Consider the following 16,628-nt stretch of genomic DNA (forward strand, 5'->3'; position numbering starts at 1 on the left):
TCCAGTTCAGCCTATATTCCATCATAATAAATCCCCAGATCTACGTCCTTCTACAGAACCTAATTGTATGATACAATATTGTTCTGCTCCAGGAAGACATCCAGGCCTCTCTTGAACCCCTCGACTGAGTTCGCCATCACCACCTCCTCAGGCAAGCAATTCCAGATTCTCACTGCCCTAACAGTAAAGAATCCTCTTCTATGTTGGTGGAAAAACCTTCTCTCCTCCAGACGCAAAGAATGCCCCCTTATGCCCGTCACCTTCCTTGGTATAAACAGATCCTCAGCGAGATATTTGTATTGTCCCCTTATATACTTATACATGGTTATTAGATCGCCCCTCAGTCGTCTTTTTTCTAGACTAAATAATCCTAATTTCGCTAATCTATCTGGGTATTGTAGTTCTCCCATCCCCTTTATTAATTTTGTTGCCCTCCTTTGTACTCTCTCTAGTTCCATTATATCCTTCCTGAGCACCGGTGCCCAAAACTGGACACAGTACTCCATGTGCGGTCTAACTAGGGATTTGTACAGAGGCAGTATAATGCTCTCATCATGTGTATCCAGACCTCTTTTAATGCACCCCATGATCCTGTTTGCCTTGGCAGCTGCTGCCTGGCACTGGCTGCTCCAGGTAAGTTTATCATTAACTAGGATCCCCAAGTCCTTCTCCCTGTCAGATTTACCCAGTGGTTTCCCATTCAGTGTGTAATGGGGACATTGATTCCTTCTTCCCATGTGTATAACCTTACATTTATCATTGTTAAACCTCATCTGCCACCTTTCAGCCCAAGTTTCCAACTTATCCAGATCCATCTGTAGCAGAATACTATCTTCTCTTGTATTAACTGCTTTACATAGTTTTGTATCATCTGCAAATATCGATATTTTACTGTGTAAACCTTCTACCAGATCATTAATGAATATGTTGAAGAGAACAGGTCCCAATACTGACCCCTGCGGTACCCCACTGGTCACAGCGACCCAGTTAGAGACTATACCATTTATAACCACCCTCTGCTTTCTATCACTAAGCCAGTTACTAACCCATTTACACACAATTTCCCCCAGACCAAGCATTCTCATTTTGTGTACCAACCTCTTGTGCGGCACGGTATCAAACGCTTTGGAAAAATCGAGATATACCACGTCCAATGACTCACCGTGGTCCAGCCTATAGCTTACCTCTTCATAAAAACTGATTAGATTGGTTTGACAGGAGCGATTTCTCATAAACCCATGCTGATATGGAGTTAAACAGTTATTCTCATTGAGATAATCCAGAATAACATCCCTCAGAAACCCTTCAAATATTTTACCAACAATAGAGGTTAGACTTACTGGCCTATAATTTCCAGGTTCACTTTTAGAGCCCTTTTTGAATATTGGCACCACATTTGCTATGCGCCAATCCTGCGGAACAGACCCTGTCGCTATAGAGTCCCTAAAAATAAGAAATAATGGTTTATCTATTACATTACTTAGTTCTCTTAGTACTCGTGGGTGTATGCCATCCGGACCCGGAGATTTATCTATTTTAATCTTATTTAGCCGGTTTCGCACCTCTTCTTGGGTTAGATTGGTGACCCTTAATATAGGGTTTTCATTGTTTCTTGGGATTTCACCTAGCATTTCATTTTCCACCGTGAATACCGTGGAGAAGAAGGTGTTTAATATGTTAGCTTTTTCCTCGTCATCCACAACCATTCTTTCCTCACTATTTTTTAAGGGGCCTACATTTTCAGTTTTTATTCTTTTACTATTGATATAGTTGAAGAACAGTTTGGGATTAGTTTTACTCTCCTTAGCAATGTGCTTCTCGGTTTCCTTTTTGGCAGCTTTAATTAGTTTTTTAGATAAAGTATTTTTCTCCCTATAGTTTTTTAGAGCTTCAATGGTGCCATCCTGCTTTAGTAGTGCAAATGCTTTCTTTTTACTGTTAATTGCCTGTCTTACTTCTTTGTTTAGCCACATTGGGTTTTTCCTATTTCTAGTCCTTTTATTCCCACAAGGTATAAACCGCTTACACTGCCTATTTAGGATGTTCTTAAACATTTCCCATTTATTATCTGTATTATTAGTTCTGAGGATATTGTCCCAGTCTACCAGATTAAGGGCATCTCTAAGCTGGTCAAACTTTGCCTTCCTAAAGTTCAGTGTTTTTGTGACTCCCTGACAAGTCCCCCTAGTGAAAGACAGGTGAAACTGTACAATATTGTGGTCGATATTTCCTAGATGCCCGACCACCTGCAGATTTGTAATTCTGTCAGGTCTATTAGATAGTATTAGGTCTAAAAGTGCTGCTCCTCTGGTTGGATTCTGCACCAATTGTGAAAGATAATTTTTCTTGGTTATTAGCAGAAACCTGTTGCCTTTATGGGTTTCACAGGTTTCTGTTTCCCAGTTAATATCCGGGTAGTTAAAGTCCCCCATAACCAGGACCTCATTATGGGTTGCAGCTTCATCTATCTGCTTTAGAAGTAGACTTTCCATGGTTTCTGTTATATTTGGGGGTTTGTAACAGACCCCAATGAGAATTTTTGTTACCATTTTTCCCTCCATGAATTTCGACCCATATGGACTCGACATCCTCATTTCCTTCGCTAATATCCTCCCTTAAAGTGGACTTTAGACAAGACTTTACATAGAGACAAACCCCTCCTCCTCTCCGATTTTTACGATCCTTTCTAAACAGACTGTAACCCTGTAAGTTAACTGCCCAGTCATAGCTTTCATCTAACCATGTCTCGGTTATTCCCACTATGTCAAAGTTACCTGTAGATATTTCTGCTTCTAGTTCTTCCATCTTGTTTGTCAGGCTTCTGGCGTTTGCAAGCATGCAGTTTAGAGGATTTTGTTTTGTTCCAATCTCCTCGCTGTGGATTGTTTTAGAAATGTTCTTACCTCCCTTCTGAGTATGTTTTCCTGGATCTTCTTTGTTCAAGTCTAATGTTTTTCTTCCCGTCCCCTCTTCTTCTAGTTTAACGCCCTCCTGATGAGTGTAGCGAGTCTTCTGGCGAATGTGTGTTTCCCAGGTTTGTTGAGGTGTAGTCCGTCTCTGGCGAGGAGTCCATCGTACAAGTAATTCACACCGTGGTCCAGGAATCCGAATCCTTGTTGTCTGCACCATCGTCTTAGCCAGTTGTTTGCATCAAGGATCCTGTTCCATCTCCTGGTGCCATGCCCGTCTACTGGAAGGATAGAAGAAAAAACTACCTGTGCATCCAGTTCCTTTACTTTCTTCCCCAACTCTTCAAAGTCTTTGCAGATTGTCGGTAGGTCCTTCCTTGCCGTGTCATTGGTGCCAACATGTATCAGAAGAAATGGGTGGACGTCCTTGGAGTTGAAGAGCTTTGGTATCCTATCGGTCACATCCTTGATCATCGCACCTGGAAGGCAGCATACTTCTCTTGCAGTTATGTCCGGTCTGCAGATGGCTGCTTCTGTGCCTCTCAGTAGTGAGTCTCCCACCACCACCACTCTTCGTTGCTTCTTGGCTGTACTTTTTGCTGTCACTTGTTGCTGTGTGCCCTTTTCTTTTTTGCTTGCTGGTATTGCTTCATCCTTAGGTGTGCCATCTTCATCCTCTACAAAGATTTGATATCGGTTCTTCAGTTGTGTGGTTGGTGATTTCTCCATGGTCTTCTTGCTTCTTTTGGTCACATGCTTCCACTCATCTGCTTTTTTGCACATAACGATATTGTTGCAACGTCACGCTTTTGTGACGTAGCAACGATCCCGCTAACGATCTCATTATGTGTGACAGGGACCAATGATCAGGCCCCTGCTTGGAGATCGTTGGTCGTGGGGAATGATCAGGACCTTTTTTGGTCGCTGATCACCTGCTGTAATCGCTGGATCGGCGTGTGTTACGCCGATCCAGAGATATGTTCACTTGTAACCAGGGTAAACATCGGGTTACTAAGTGCAGGGCCACGCTTAATAATCCGATATTTACCCTGGTTACCATTGCAAAAGTTAAAAAAAAAAAAACACAACATACTTACATTCCGATGTCTGTCACGTCCCCCGCCGTCAGCTTCCCTGCACGAACTGTGTCAGCGCCGGCCGTAAAGCAGAGCACAGCGGTGACGTCACCGCTGTGCTCTGCTTTACGGCCGGCGGCGCTGACAGTCAGTGCAGGGAAGCTGACGGCGGGGGACGTGACAGACATCGGAATGTAAGTATGTAGTGTTTTTTTTTTTTTTTTTTTTTAACTTTTACAATGGTAACCAGGGTAAATATCCGGTTACTAAGCGCGGCCCTGCACTTAGTAACCCGATGTTTACCCTGGTTACCTGGGGACTTCGGCATCATTGAAGACAGTTTCAAGGATGCCAAAGTCTTTCCCCGGATTGTTGGTCGCTGGAGAGAGCTGTCTGTGTGACAGCTCCCCAGTGACCACACAACGACTTACCAACGATCACGGCCAGGTCGTATCGCTGGTCGTGATCGTTGGTAAATCGTTTAGTGTAACGGTACCTTTAGAATTGGGGGTTTCCATTGTTTAGGTACATCAGGGGGTCTCCAAACGCGACATGTCACTCTCCATTGATTCCAGCCAATTTTGTGTTCAAAAAGTCAAACGCTGCTCCCTCCCTTCTGAGCCCTGCCATGCACCCAAATACGGGGTATCGGCGTACTCAGGAGAAATTTCACAACAAATTTTGTGGTCCAATTTCTCCTGATACCCTTGTGAAAATAAAAAAAAGTTTGGTTCCAAAGTAAATTTTTTTGTGAAAAAAGTAAAATGTTCATTTTTTCCTTCCACATTGCTTTAGTTCTCGTGAAGGACCTGAAGGATTAATAAACTTCTTGAATGTGGTTGAGAGGTGCAGTTTTTAGAATGGTGTCACTTTTGGGCATTTTCTGTTCTACTGACCCCAAACTCACTTCAAATGTGAGGTGGTCCCTAAAACAAAAAAATGGTTTTGTAAATTTTGTTGGAAAAATTAGAAATCGCTGGTCGACTTTTAACCCTTATAATGTCCTAACAAAAAAAATTGTTTCCAAAATTGTGCTGATGTAAAGTAGACATGTTAGAAATTGTATTTATTAACTATTTTGTGCGATATGACTCCCTGATTTAAGGGTTTGAAAATTGCAAAATTTTCAACATTTTTGCCAAATTCCCGTTTTTCATAAATAAACGTAATGTATATTGAAGAAATTTTACCACTAACATGAAGTACAATATTGTCACGAAAAAAATCTCAGAATCAGTGGGATACGTTGAAGCATTCCAGAGCTATATCCTCATAAATCGACAATGGCCAAGCCAATTTTTACAATTTTGACCACTAAGTACCAAATTGGCTCTGTCACTAAGGGGTTAAATGAAACCGAAAGCCTAAAGTCCCTTTTAAACAAAGAGTTTGAACAGAATACTACCACACAAGTCTTGAATGAGATCTAACCAGCAGGACCTGAAAGAGGCAACTAAACAACGTACCGAGCAGTTGAGTTCTGCTCCACACATGGTCTACATCCGGCTGCCGCTGAAGCAAATGTCAGGTGATTAGTGGGGGTATACGGTGTCAAATCCCCACCAATCGCATATTAATTACCTATCTTTTAAATAGCTCGATTATATGTCCCAGTCAACCCCTTCAATGCCAACCTGCAGTAAACATACCTAGAAATGGGTCAAATTTCCTAGATTCTGTTCCACAAATTAGGCAGTTGACTTCATTCTGCAGAATACCCCCAAATACAGAGGTTACCACGGTGTTTGCTCCATTGCTGCAATACACAAGATGAAAACAATCTAGCAATCATCTTGCTACAAAAAAAATTTAAAAGCACTAAGGAGGGGGAAGTGAGAAACCACAAGGCTAGGTAGGTGATGTAAACATGTGTAGCAGAAAGCCTCCTCCTATAATTTGCAGGGTGGTGTGAGCTAACATAAGCTACAAGTTTCCTGGGTGCTTCACTGGGGGAACAAAGGAAGCTTGGGGTGCACACTGCTGCCGCCAGGAGATTGACACTAAGAATTACAACCTTAAAAGCAAAAAAAAAAAAAAAAAAAAACAACTCCATTCCTCAGAAGGCTACACCCTTCTAATGGTATTAAACTATTCAGTTAGTGCGAGAAGCTGTAGAAGAAGCAGAAAAAAAATTTACAAATACAAACTCAAGAGGACAACAAGAAAAAAAGGCATGGTGCTGTTTTCCAAATGAAGGCTGCATGAAAAGGATTTTACGGAAAAATGCAGGTTAGTGCATGCTCAGGGTCAAAATACAAGACCGAAACTTGATCAAGCAAACGTTCAAAATGGTCACAGTACCTTTATCATTTTCTAGCAAAGGTTGGGATAATTTAATGTTCTATAACTGCATGGAAGACACTTACATACAGCACTTGCTGCTCGAGGATCGGTTGGAAGTTTCCTGTGACATGAGAGATTGACTGGAGCCGTCAGAGTCCCCCTGAAGTTCTAGATGCAAATGGTCCAACAAATACCGCATGAATTCATGAGCATCTTGCTGCTGGTAGCCCCTAAAGAGTTAAAGATGAGGCAAAACAAATTCATTTGCTATGAATCAATTCAGGATATAGTAAATATAGTAAAAACTGTTTCCTAGAACTTTTTTGTTCGGGAAGCAATTTCTTTTTATCTGTAGCTTTTTCTAGGATATCATCAGCCAGGAATCCCGTGGCTTTCTGAAGGACATGGAAGGAGTCAAGAATCTCCTCCTTGGAGGTCCCCTGAGTAAGGTGATCCTCCAATGTGCGCAGCCAAAGGAATAGAGATCTGGCAATGCACGTCGAGGACACGTTCGTTTTGAGCAGATTAGTAGAGGTGTCCCAGGACTTTCTTAGTAAGCTAGAGAGAGATAGGCTCCCTCCTTCGAGCAGGATTTAAATAAATTGAGGCCCCAGCGTAGTTCTGTGCCCCTCCTCTCTCAGGTTTTCCTAGGAGGAACTCAAGGAACGCCCCAAACATGTCCGCTGTCCCGGAGAACGCTGGCATCTGCTGGCCGCGCGTGCACCCCAGCGTGGAACGCAGCGTGGAACGCATAGGGTGGTAAACCGGAAGTGTGTGGCCACAGCAGCACCATCAGAAACCTCTTCATGCCCCATAGGGAAAAGGAAAAACACTGGAGGTTGTAGGAAAGGGAGGAGTATTTAACCTCTTTTGTGTTTTCTGTCCCCCATTAGGGCAGGGAGACATCCTCCAATGCTGCTGTCGTCAGGGCCGTATTTGCCACTAGGCACGTGAGGGCAAGTGCCTAGGGCGCCAGGATACGGGGGGCGGCACCTGAGCAAGGTTTGTGTGTTTGTTTTTTTTTTTAAGACTGGGGTCCACCCGCCCTCCCCACCCACCACCTCCCCACCTCCTTGAAGACGATATACTCACTCTCCTCCAGCGGTGCCTGGTCTCAGCGCCGACAGCAAGTCCTGTGCTCACAGCGGTCATGTGGTACCGCTCATTAAGGTGATGAATATGGACGCATATTAATGACCTTAATAAGCGGTACCATGTGACCGCTCACACAGGAAGAAGCTTCGTCGCCGGGAGTCGGGACGAAGGTGCAGGAGGAAGAGTCCATTCAGCGCGCTGTGAGGAGGGTATGATGGGCGGGGAAGGAGGAGGATGGGGGAGCCACGCATACAAGGATGGGAGAGGGGGAACGGAGCCACACATAAAAGGATGGGAGGAGGGGGGGGGGACGGAGCCATGCATATAAGGATGGGAGGAGGTGGGGGGAATGGAGCCAAGCATACAAAGATGGGAGGAGTGGGGAACGGAGCCACGCATACAAGGGTGGGAGGAGGTGGGGGGGAACAGAGCCACGCATACAAGGATGGGAGGAGGGGGGGGAACAGAGCCACGCATACAAGGATGGGAGGAGAGGGGGCAACAGAGGCACGCATACAAGGATGGGAGGACGTAGGGGGAACGGAGCCACGCATACAAGAATGGAAGGAGGGGGGGAACGGAGCCAAGCATACAAGGATGGGAGGAGGTGGGGGGAACGGAGCCACGCATACAGGGATGGGAGGAGGGGAGGGGGGGGGAACAGAGCCACGCATACAAGGATGGGAGGTGGGGAGGGGGGTAACGGAGCCACGCATACAACGATGGGAGGAGGGGGAGCAGAGCCACGCATACAAAGATGGGAGGAGCAGAGCCACGCATACAAAGATGGGAGGAGGGGGAGCAGAGCCACACATACAAGGATGGGAAGGGGGGGGAACGGAGCCACGCATACAAGGATGGGAGGAGGGGAAGCAGAGCCACGCATACAAGGATGGGAGGAGGGGGAGCAGAGCCACGCATACAAGGATGGGAGGAGGGGGAGCAGAGCCACGCCTACAAAGATGAGAGGAGGGGGGAGCAGAGCCACGCATACAAAGATGGGAGGAGGGGGAGCAAAGCCACGCCTACAAAGATGAGAGGAGGGGGGAGCAGAGCCACGCATACAGGATGGGAGGAGGTGAGATGAGCCATGTATACAGGATGGGAGGGGGTGAGATGTGCCATGCATACAGGATGGGAGGGGGAAAGATAAGCCATGCATACAGGATGGGGGGGGGAGATGAGCATCATGTGTGGCCATTATACAGTATAGAGCACTGTGTGGCCATTATACAGTATGGAGTATCATGTGTGGCCATTATACAGTATGGAGCACTGTGTGGCCATTATACAGTATAGAGCACCGTGTGGCCATTATACTGTACGCAGCATCATGTGGGGCCATTGTACAGTATTGATCATCATGTGGGGTCGTTATACAGTATGGAGCACTGTGTGGCCATATTTTTTCGTTTATAATTATCGTTTATGAAACAGTGTGATGAGCAGTACTAAATGGGTGTGGTTGGGTCGTGGATATGGGTGTGACCAGTTGTGAAATGGGTGTGGTCAGAGGCATGGCCTAAAATTTGCCACGCAAACTTTGTCCCTCTTTTCCTTCTTCAAAACGTGGGAGGTATGATACCGCATTTGCCAGATCGCGGCAAGTGCTGCAAATGTCCACAAATCCCACAGGGAATGAATGAGGCCGAACCCAGTGTTGCCATAAGTGATCCGCTATAAGGCAGATGCGGAAAAACTGCCGGATCTGCTGCAAAAGGCGACTTTCAATCTTCGATTTTTGCCAAAGTCACTGCCGATAATGTCATACTCACCAAAGGGGGAGGCAGCACTAAAAGTGCCTAGTGCAGCAGAAACTCTAAATACGGCCCCTGGCTGTCGTGGAAGGTGACTGGAGAAAAAAATAATTCAAACTTTGGTAGGAAAAAAAATTGCACCAATTTCCGATACCCGATTTTGGGTGAAGGCTTATTTTTTGCACGCCAAGCTGACATTTTTATTGATACCATTTTGGTGTATGTAAGATCTTTTGATCACCCATTACTGCATTTTATTGCAATGTAGCGGCGACCAAAAAAAGGTTATTCTTTTTTTCTCGTTACGCCATTTACAGATGGGGTTAATTCTTTTTATAGCTTGATAGATCAGGCGATTCTGAACGCGGGGATACCAAATGTGTATGTTTGATTTTTTTTTTATTATTGCTTTATTTTGAATGGGGCGAAGGAGTGTGATTTTAATTTTTTTTTTTTACTTTCTTAATTTTTCAAAACAGCTGACATGTGCCAGGAAAGATGTGAGCTCAACGACGAAGTCCACATCAAAGGAAGGGGTTAAAGTCAATATGGACCCTTTAACAAGCCTTGCAATATTACTTATGATAAAAAGCCAAACCAGAATCTCAACTTGCAGACACTGTTTCAGGGTGCTGTCCCTCATCTTTCACTGAATATTTGTTACTAGATGGTGGCCCGATTCTAACGCATCGGGTATTCTAGAATATGTATGTCCACGTAGTATATTGCCCAGCTAAGTAGTATATTGCCCAGCCACATAGTATATTGCCCAGCCACATAGTATATTGCCCAGCTACATAGTATACAGCACAGAACCCCGTAGTATATTGCCCAGTCACGTAGTATATTGCCCAGCCACGTAGTATATTGCCCAGTCACGTAGTATATTGCCCAGACATGTAGTATATTGCCCAGCCACGTAGTATATTGCCCAGCCACGTAGTATATTGCACAGCCACGTAGTATATTGCCCAGCCACGTAGTATATTGCCCAGCGACGTATATTGCCCAGCCACGTAGTATATTGCCCAGTCACGTAGTATATTGCCCAGTCACGTAGTATATTGCCCAGACATGTAGTATATTGCCCAGCTACGTAGTATATTGCACAGCGACGTAGTATACAGCACAGACACGTAGTATACTGCCAGTCACGTAGTATATTGCCCAGTCACGTAGTATATTGCCCAGCCACGTAGTATATTGCCCAGTCACGTAGTATATTGCCCAGTCACGTAGTATATTGCCCAGCCACGTAGTATATTGCCCAGCCACGTAGTATATTGCCCAGCCACGTAGTATATTGCCCAGCCACGTAGTATATTGCCCAGCCACGTAGTATATTGCACAGCCACGTAGTATATTGCCCAGCCACGTAGTATATTGCCCAGCGACGTATATTGCCCAGCCACGTAGTATATTGCCCAGTCACGTAGTATATTGCCCAGACATGTAGTATATTGCCCAGCTACGTAGTATACAGCACAGACACGTAGTATACTGCCAGTCACGTAGTATATTGCCCAGCTACGTAGTATATGGCCCAGCCACGTATGTAACAGGTTAAAAAAGAAACATACACTCACCCTCCGAGGGCCCCTTGTAGTCCCGTCGCCTGTATGCGGTGCATGCGGCAGCTTCCGGTCCCAGGGTTGGTATGAGCGCAGGACCTGTGATGACGTCGCGGTCGCAGGACCGTGATGTCATGGAAGGTCCTTCTTGCATAGCATCTTTGGAACCGGAACCTGTTGCTTGCACTGCCGAGGACGGCACGCACGTCGGAGGGTGAGAATCACCTTTTTTTTATTATTAATTTTAACATTAGATCGTTTTACTATTGATGCTGCATAGGCAGCATCAATAGTTAAAACTTGGTCACACAGGGTTAATAGCGGCAGTAAAGGAGTGAGTTACCCGTGGCATAAAGCAGTCCGTTACCGCTGACATTAACCCTGTGTGACTGGAGGGGAGTATGGAGCGGGCACTGACTGCGGGGGACTATGGAGCGGGCGCCGGGCACTGACTGCAGGGGAGTAGGGAGGGACTAATCGGACTGTGGCCGTCACTGATTGGTCGCGGCAGCCATGACAGGCAGCTGGCGAGACCAATCAGCGACTTGGATTTCCATGACAGACAGAGGCCGCGACCAATGAATACCCGTGACAGACAGAAAGACAGAAGGACCGACGGAAGTGACTCTTAGATAATTATATAGTAGAAGATAAATCTGTGCTTGAGTAAGACAAGAGAAGTCTACTAGTTACTATATGCAACATATAAGTAAATGCTTTATATTTATTCAGTCTGTAAGATGTTGATTACCATAAATGCCAAAATTACCTGAAGCTTGGCATGATTTTCCATACGACGTAGAATAAAGATTCTGGACTGAATGCAGTCTGGTTACCCTGCCACAATGAACACAAAGTCTTTCTGAACTCTTCAACTAATGACCTGAAAAACAAAAGTATTTCAGGTTATAAAAAAACTCTGACCACATCTTTTCACTTTAAATAAGAATGACTCAATATATCAAGCAAACAAGGTTATATGATCCAACAGCCAGCATTTATACATGGATACTTCTAGCAATGACTAAAAACAGCATGTTGAATAGACCCATCTTCACAAAATAGATTCAGCACCACAGACTGACACATTATGAAGCCCAGGTATTTAGATAGCATGAAGCCAGGACACTGCTATAAAAGTAGTGGTGTTTGGGGAGAACCTAAGCACCGACACAAATTAAAATCGAGTATTCTTGCTTGCAAAGAGAAAAAAAAATAATCTGATTTCGTATCTGATCTGGCACCAAAGATAAGGAACAGATAGCATCCATCGTTTCGACCTGTGAGAGATCTTTGTCAAGGATATCTGTGGTTTACAAACATATGAAAAACAATTACGAATAACTAAACATGTCATATATATACAGTGTCAATTGTGGTATAAAAACATATGTAGGATTAGAACGGAACTGGATATCCAAAACAAAAAATTACACAGTAAAAATTGTTCCACAGAATTATTCAAACAAATAAGGATGATAAAAAGTATAGTAGGAACGATTAGGAAAAATGGAGGAAGGAGTGGAGAGGACAAGATGAGGTAGATATACAAACATATCACAGATGTTCGAAGACCTCTCACAGGTCGAAACGTTGTTTTGGTGCCAGATCTGATAATAAACCTGATTTTTTTTTTTTTGCAAGTATGAATGGTCTATTTAATTGTTGTCGGTACTGAGGTTCTCTATATTTATTTTCACCTCAGCCCAGGCATCACCGTGTTTTGGCTGGAAAGACAACCAGAGAAAAGCCCTGGTTTAGATGATCATATTAGTCCATCCTACAAGTAACGGATAACATTCTAAACTCAGATAGAACTCACACATTAACTTCCCCTTGACTCCTTGTGTGGTAAGTCCGCCGTCCCGCTGTTTTCCCATTCCGCAGCTCTACTGCTGGCAGCTCTATGAAATAGCAGCTAAACTGTTGAATGTTGCTGCAGAAACACAAAAGGTGCTCAGATAAAATACATAGGCAAATAGATAAAGTGGGGGGGAAACCATTATACCATAACACTGAACCTTGGACGAAGCTTTCCAAGAGAAACCTGCATCAGGTGTGGTGTGTCCCTGGCTCCCTGTTCTAACTTCTAACACTTTGACTGTATTAACTGTATTGACTGTATTGACTTGTAATTGTATTATGGTAACTTATTTATGTGCCTAGTCAAGGGGTGTTTACTACCATTTTTCTACTGTTATCACCTTTCTGAGAGAATTATATTGGGACCCCAGACATGTTTGTGGAGTCGAATGGTATCTTATATCCCTCGATTTTAAAGGTACCTTCACCTTTCCAACGAGAACGACAACGATCCGTGACATTGCAGCAGCCTGGATAGCGATCTAGTTGTGTTTGACACGCAGCAGCGATCTGGATCCCGCTGTGACATTGCTGGTCGTCGCTGAAAGTCCGGAACTTTATTTGGTCGTCAGGTCGGCGTGATTCATCATGTTTGACAGCAAAAGCAACGATGCCTGCAATGGTTTTTCATGGAGCGAACAACCAGCGAGAACGATAAGTACGTCACTGGATCGCTCCTGCATCGTTCTGCTGTTGCCGGTGTTTGACGTCTCCTAGCGACCTAAACAACGAGGCTGCAGCGATTGGCTCGTTGTCTATATCGCTGCAGCGTCGCTTAATGTGACGGTACCTTTACTTTCCATTACCCCAGGACTACCTTCTTCTATTGTTTCTTCTTGACAATGCATTAATAATTATGGCTTTTTTTTCCACATGTGGTTATACACTGCCATCTTGTGCCAGCCATTGACATTGCAGGGAGTATATTGTTGTCCAGATTTTTCCCATTCTGTTTTATCTGTATTCTTGTGTTGGCGCTATACTAATGCTGTGTATTTCATTTTAGGTGTATTAATGAAGATGTGAAGTACCTGTTTTTCTTTGGCTTACACTTCATTCCTTTGAGGAATTGTTTTTTTTAGGATGCTATAGGTTAGCAAATAAGGGCACATGGTATAAGTATCTTTTGCATAAGAGATATGGCTATAGCTCTGGTATCCCGTTCAATCCATGCAATATTTGGCTCATCATATAATAACACAACTTGGAAAAACACACCATCATCTGCAGCTCCCAGGTTAACAGTTTATATTGGAGGATTCAGCTGATCGCTGAGCTGGTTTCAATCTAAAACAGGCTGCTGTGATTCAGCACAAAGTTTTGTAAGCCGAGACACGCTGATCTGTACAGATCCTGTATGGCTTGTCTACACCAAAATATGATAAATCAGCTTCTCTTTACCTTAGCGACTGGAGTATTGCATTCATAAAACAGGTATTTCCCAAATTTCGTAAACCAGTGGCACAAATTGCAGAGGTACTTCCCTTGTGAATAAAGGAAAATCATTAAGTACAAATTGAATGTGGGAATGTTTCCATATATACATTACAGTGACACATATAGGAATATTATTACAATAAACCTATGTTGTACTAATCATGCAGTTATAGAGAACCTGTCCGTTCCCACGATATATACATTTTGGTAAATACTTTTCTTAGTGCTCTGCGTTGTGTGTTTTTTTCTGCTATGCCTTCTAAGTTATGAAGAAATTGACAACTAGGAGTCACCAGTTTTCTAGGGGTGTCCCTACAGACTGTGAAGACATGATAAGGACGGAATCACACGCATGTTTTGTAGTAGGAGGAACGGACAGAGATGCACAGACCGGCTGCCCCTGAACTTTACAACCTCATAGACATTGTGGTCTGTACTGTGAAGCCCACCTTTAAAAAACAAAAGAAAGGTAATGGCCAGTTGACAATTCATTTATACATTTCTAGACGGAGTAACATATGAATACAACAGAATCATAAGAAAAGGTGCTCCAAAACTGCGATTTCACATGAAATACAGGTGTACTTCTTTCTCTGCACAACGTTGACCAAACATAGGCGGCAGCAAAACAAGGAGGGAAGGAAAGAAAAAAAAAAAAGGAACACACTCCAATAGCTTAGAGCAGGTTTTCTCCTGTGCGAGACGCATAATGACAATCCTGCAGAGATGAGCGTGCTTACTATCACCTTTCATCTCACAGCAGTCAGTGTGGACTAAAGGGCAGTACACCGAAGCTTTGTCTCTTTAGAAAAAAAAAGGATGGAGGATTTGCTTCCAAGCATCTGTCTCTGAAGGCATCACCAAAAAAAAGGAGATCGTGGGACCGAGCTATGAAGTCGGGAACTTTGGAATTTAGCCGTGAGGCCATCAGATCCACATCCGGAATTCCCCAACGACAGCAGATCTGGTGGAAGATCTCCGGATGGAGAGACCACTCCCCGGAGTCGAGGCCTTGACGACTGAGGAAATCTGCCTCCCAATTGTCCACTCCAATCATTGAGCGGTTTTCCTCGGCCCATCGGAGGATGTGGCCTACCTCGGTCATGGCTGCCTTGCTGCGGGTTCCCCCTTGGCGGTTGATGTATGCCACTGCAGTGGCGTTGTCGGACTGAATCCTGATTGGGCGACCCGCCAGGAAGGGATGAAATTGGTGAAGCGCCAACCTGATTGCCCGAATCTCCAAGATGTTGATCGGAAGGCGTGATTCCTGGGAGGACCAGCGGCCCTGAGCAGTGTGATGAAGGAAAACCGCTCCCCAGCCTAGAAGACTGGCATCTGTTGTCAGAACTAACCAATGTACTGGAAGAAAGGACTTCCCTTGACTCAGGCAGGATTTCAATGTCCACCACCTGAGAGACTGTCTGACTCGCTGGGGAAGGAGGAACTAACGGTCGAGGGAGAACGGGTTCCCATCCCAAACAGCCAGAAGGGCATGCTGTAGGGGGGGGATGTAATTAAGCAAATGGAACCGCCTCCATAGCTGCTACCATCCTGCCGAGAACTCTCATACGGAAGCGCAGAGTGTGAGTGCGAGGCTGAGAGAGCTTCTGAGCCTCTCGCTGTAAGACTGAGATCTTTTCCGGGGCAAGAAGAACCAACCCCCAGGATGAGTCGAGTATCATTCCTAGAAAGGAAATTCGCTAAGCCAGTACTGGGGAAGATTTTTTGAAGTTTATCTTCCAACCCAGGCGAGAAAGTATCTATTGTGATGTTCACTACCTCCTTGCAGGTGCGGAAGAAGGGGCCTTTGATGAGAATATCGTCTAGATACGGTAGCACCACCACTCGAGTGTGGAGTGTGGCCACGGCAGCCGCCATGACCTTGGTGAATACCCTGGGAGCGGTGGCGAGGCCGAAGGGCAGAGCAACGAATAGAAAGTGATCTTCCTGAACTATGAAGTGAAGAAACATTTGGTGAGAAGGTAAAATAGGAATGTGGAGGTACGCGTCCTGGATGTCTATTGACGCCAGGAACTCGCCTTTTTCCATGGAGGCGATGATAGTACAAAGCGATTCCATCCGGAACCGTCGCACCCTGACGAACTTGTTCAACAGCTTTAGGTCCAGTATGGGCCGTACCGTACCATCCTTCTTTGGAACAATGAAGAGGTTTGAATAAAATCCTTGAAACCTTTCGCTTTGAGGGACCAGAATAATAACTCCGTCGTTTCTCAGAGAGCTTATGGCTTGGAAGAACTCTGATGCTTTTGCCCTGGGAGGAGAAGACAGGAAAAAACAGTTTTGAGGACAAGATAAGAAGTCTATGTTGTATCCGGAGGACACTAGGTCATGGACCCACTCATCATGAACGACACAGAGCCACGCGGCACTGAAGGAAAGTAGGCGGCCGCCTACTTTGAGGATGTCCCCTGGATACCACTGGGAGTCATTGTGTGGAAGATCTACCCGTTCTGGAGACTCTGGATCCCGACTGCCTAGGCCTGCCTCTCCATGAAAGGGAAGGTTTATAAGAGGCCTGGGGACCTCTGTCTCCACGTTGCGCCCGGCCGGAACAGGGAGATGTGGAAGTAGAGGACCAGTTTGAGTTGAAGCGGAAAAAAAATAAAAAAAATAAAT

The 16,628-nt window shown here is 44.8% G+C and overlaps 1 protein-coding gene across 5 annotated transcripts in view; it reads right to left on the reverse strand.

Annotated features, from left to right (window-relative positions):
* The window catches only part of USP3 (ubiquitin specific peptidase 3), a 62,784-nt gene that overhangs the window by 35,960 nt on the left and 10,196 nt on the right, over positions 1–16,628 (reverse strand). For all 5 annotated transcript variants that reach the window (XM_069765572.1, XM_069765574.1, XM_069765575.1 and 2 more), the window contains exons 6-10: positions 13,956–14,038; positions 12,514–12,627; positions 11,461–11,574; positions 6,352–6,498; positions 5,635–5,741 (exon numbers count right to left, since the gene is read on the reverse strand). In XM_069765572.1, coding sequence (XP_069621673.1) covers positions 5,635–5,741; positions 6,352–6,498; positions 11,461–11,574; positions 12,514–12,627; positions 13,956–14,038 — 565 coding nt within the window. The remainder of the gene's footprint in view (positions 1–5,634; positions 5,742–6,351; positions 6,499–11,460; positions 11,575–12,513; positions 12,628–13,955; positions 14,039–16,628) is intronic.

Source organism: Ranitomeya imitator, chromosome 4 (assembly GCF_032444005.1).
Source record: "Ranitomeya imitator isolate aRanImi1 chromosome 4, aRanImi1.pri, whole genome shotgun sequence".
Lineage (NCBI taxonomy): Eukaryota > Metazoa > Chordata > Amphibia > Anura > Dendrobatidae > Ranitomeya > Ranitomeya imitator.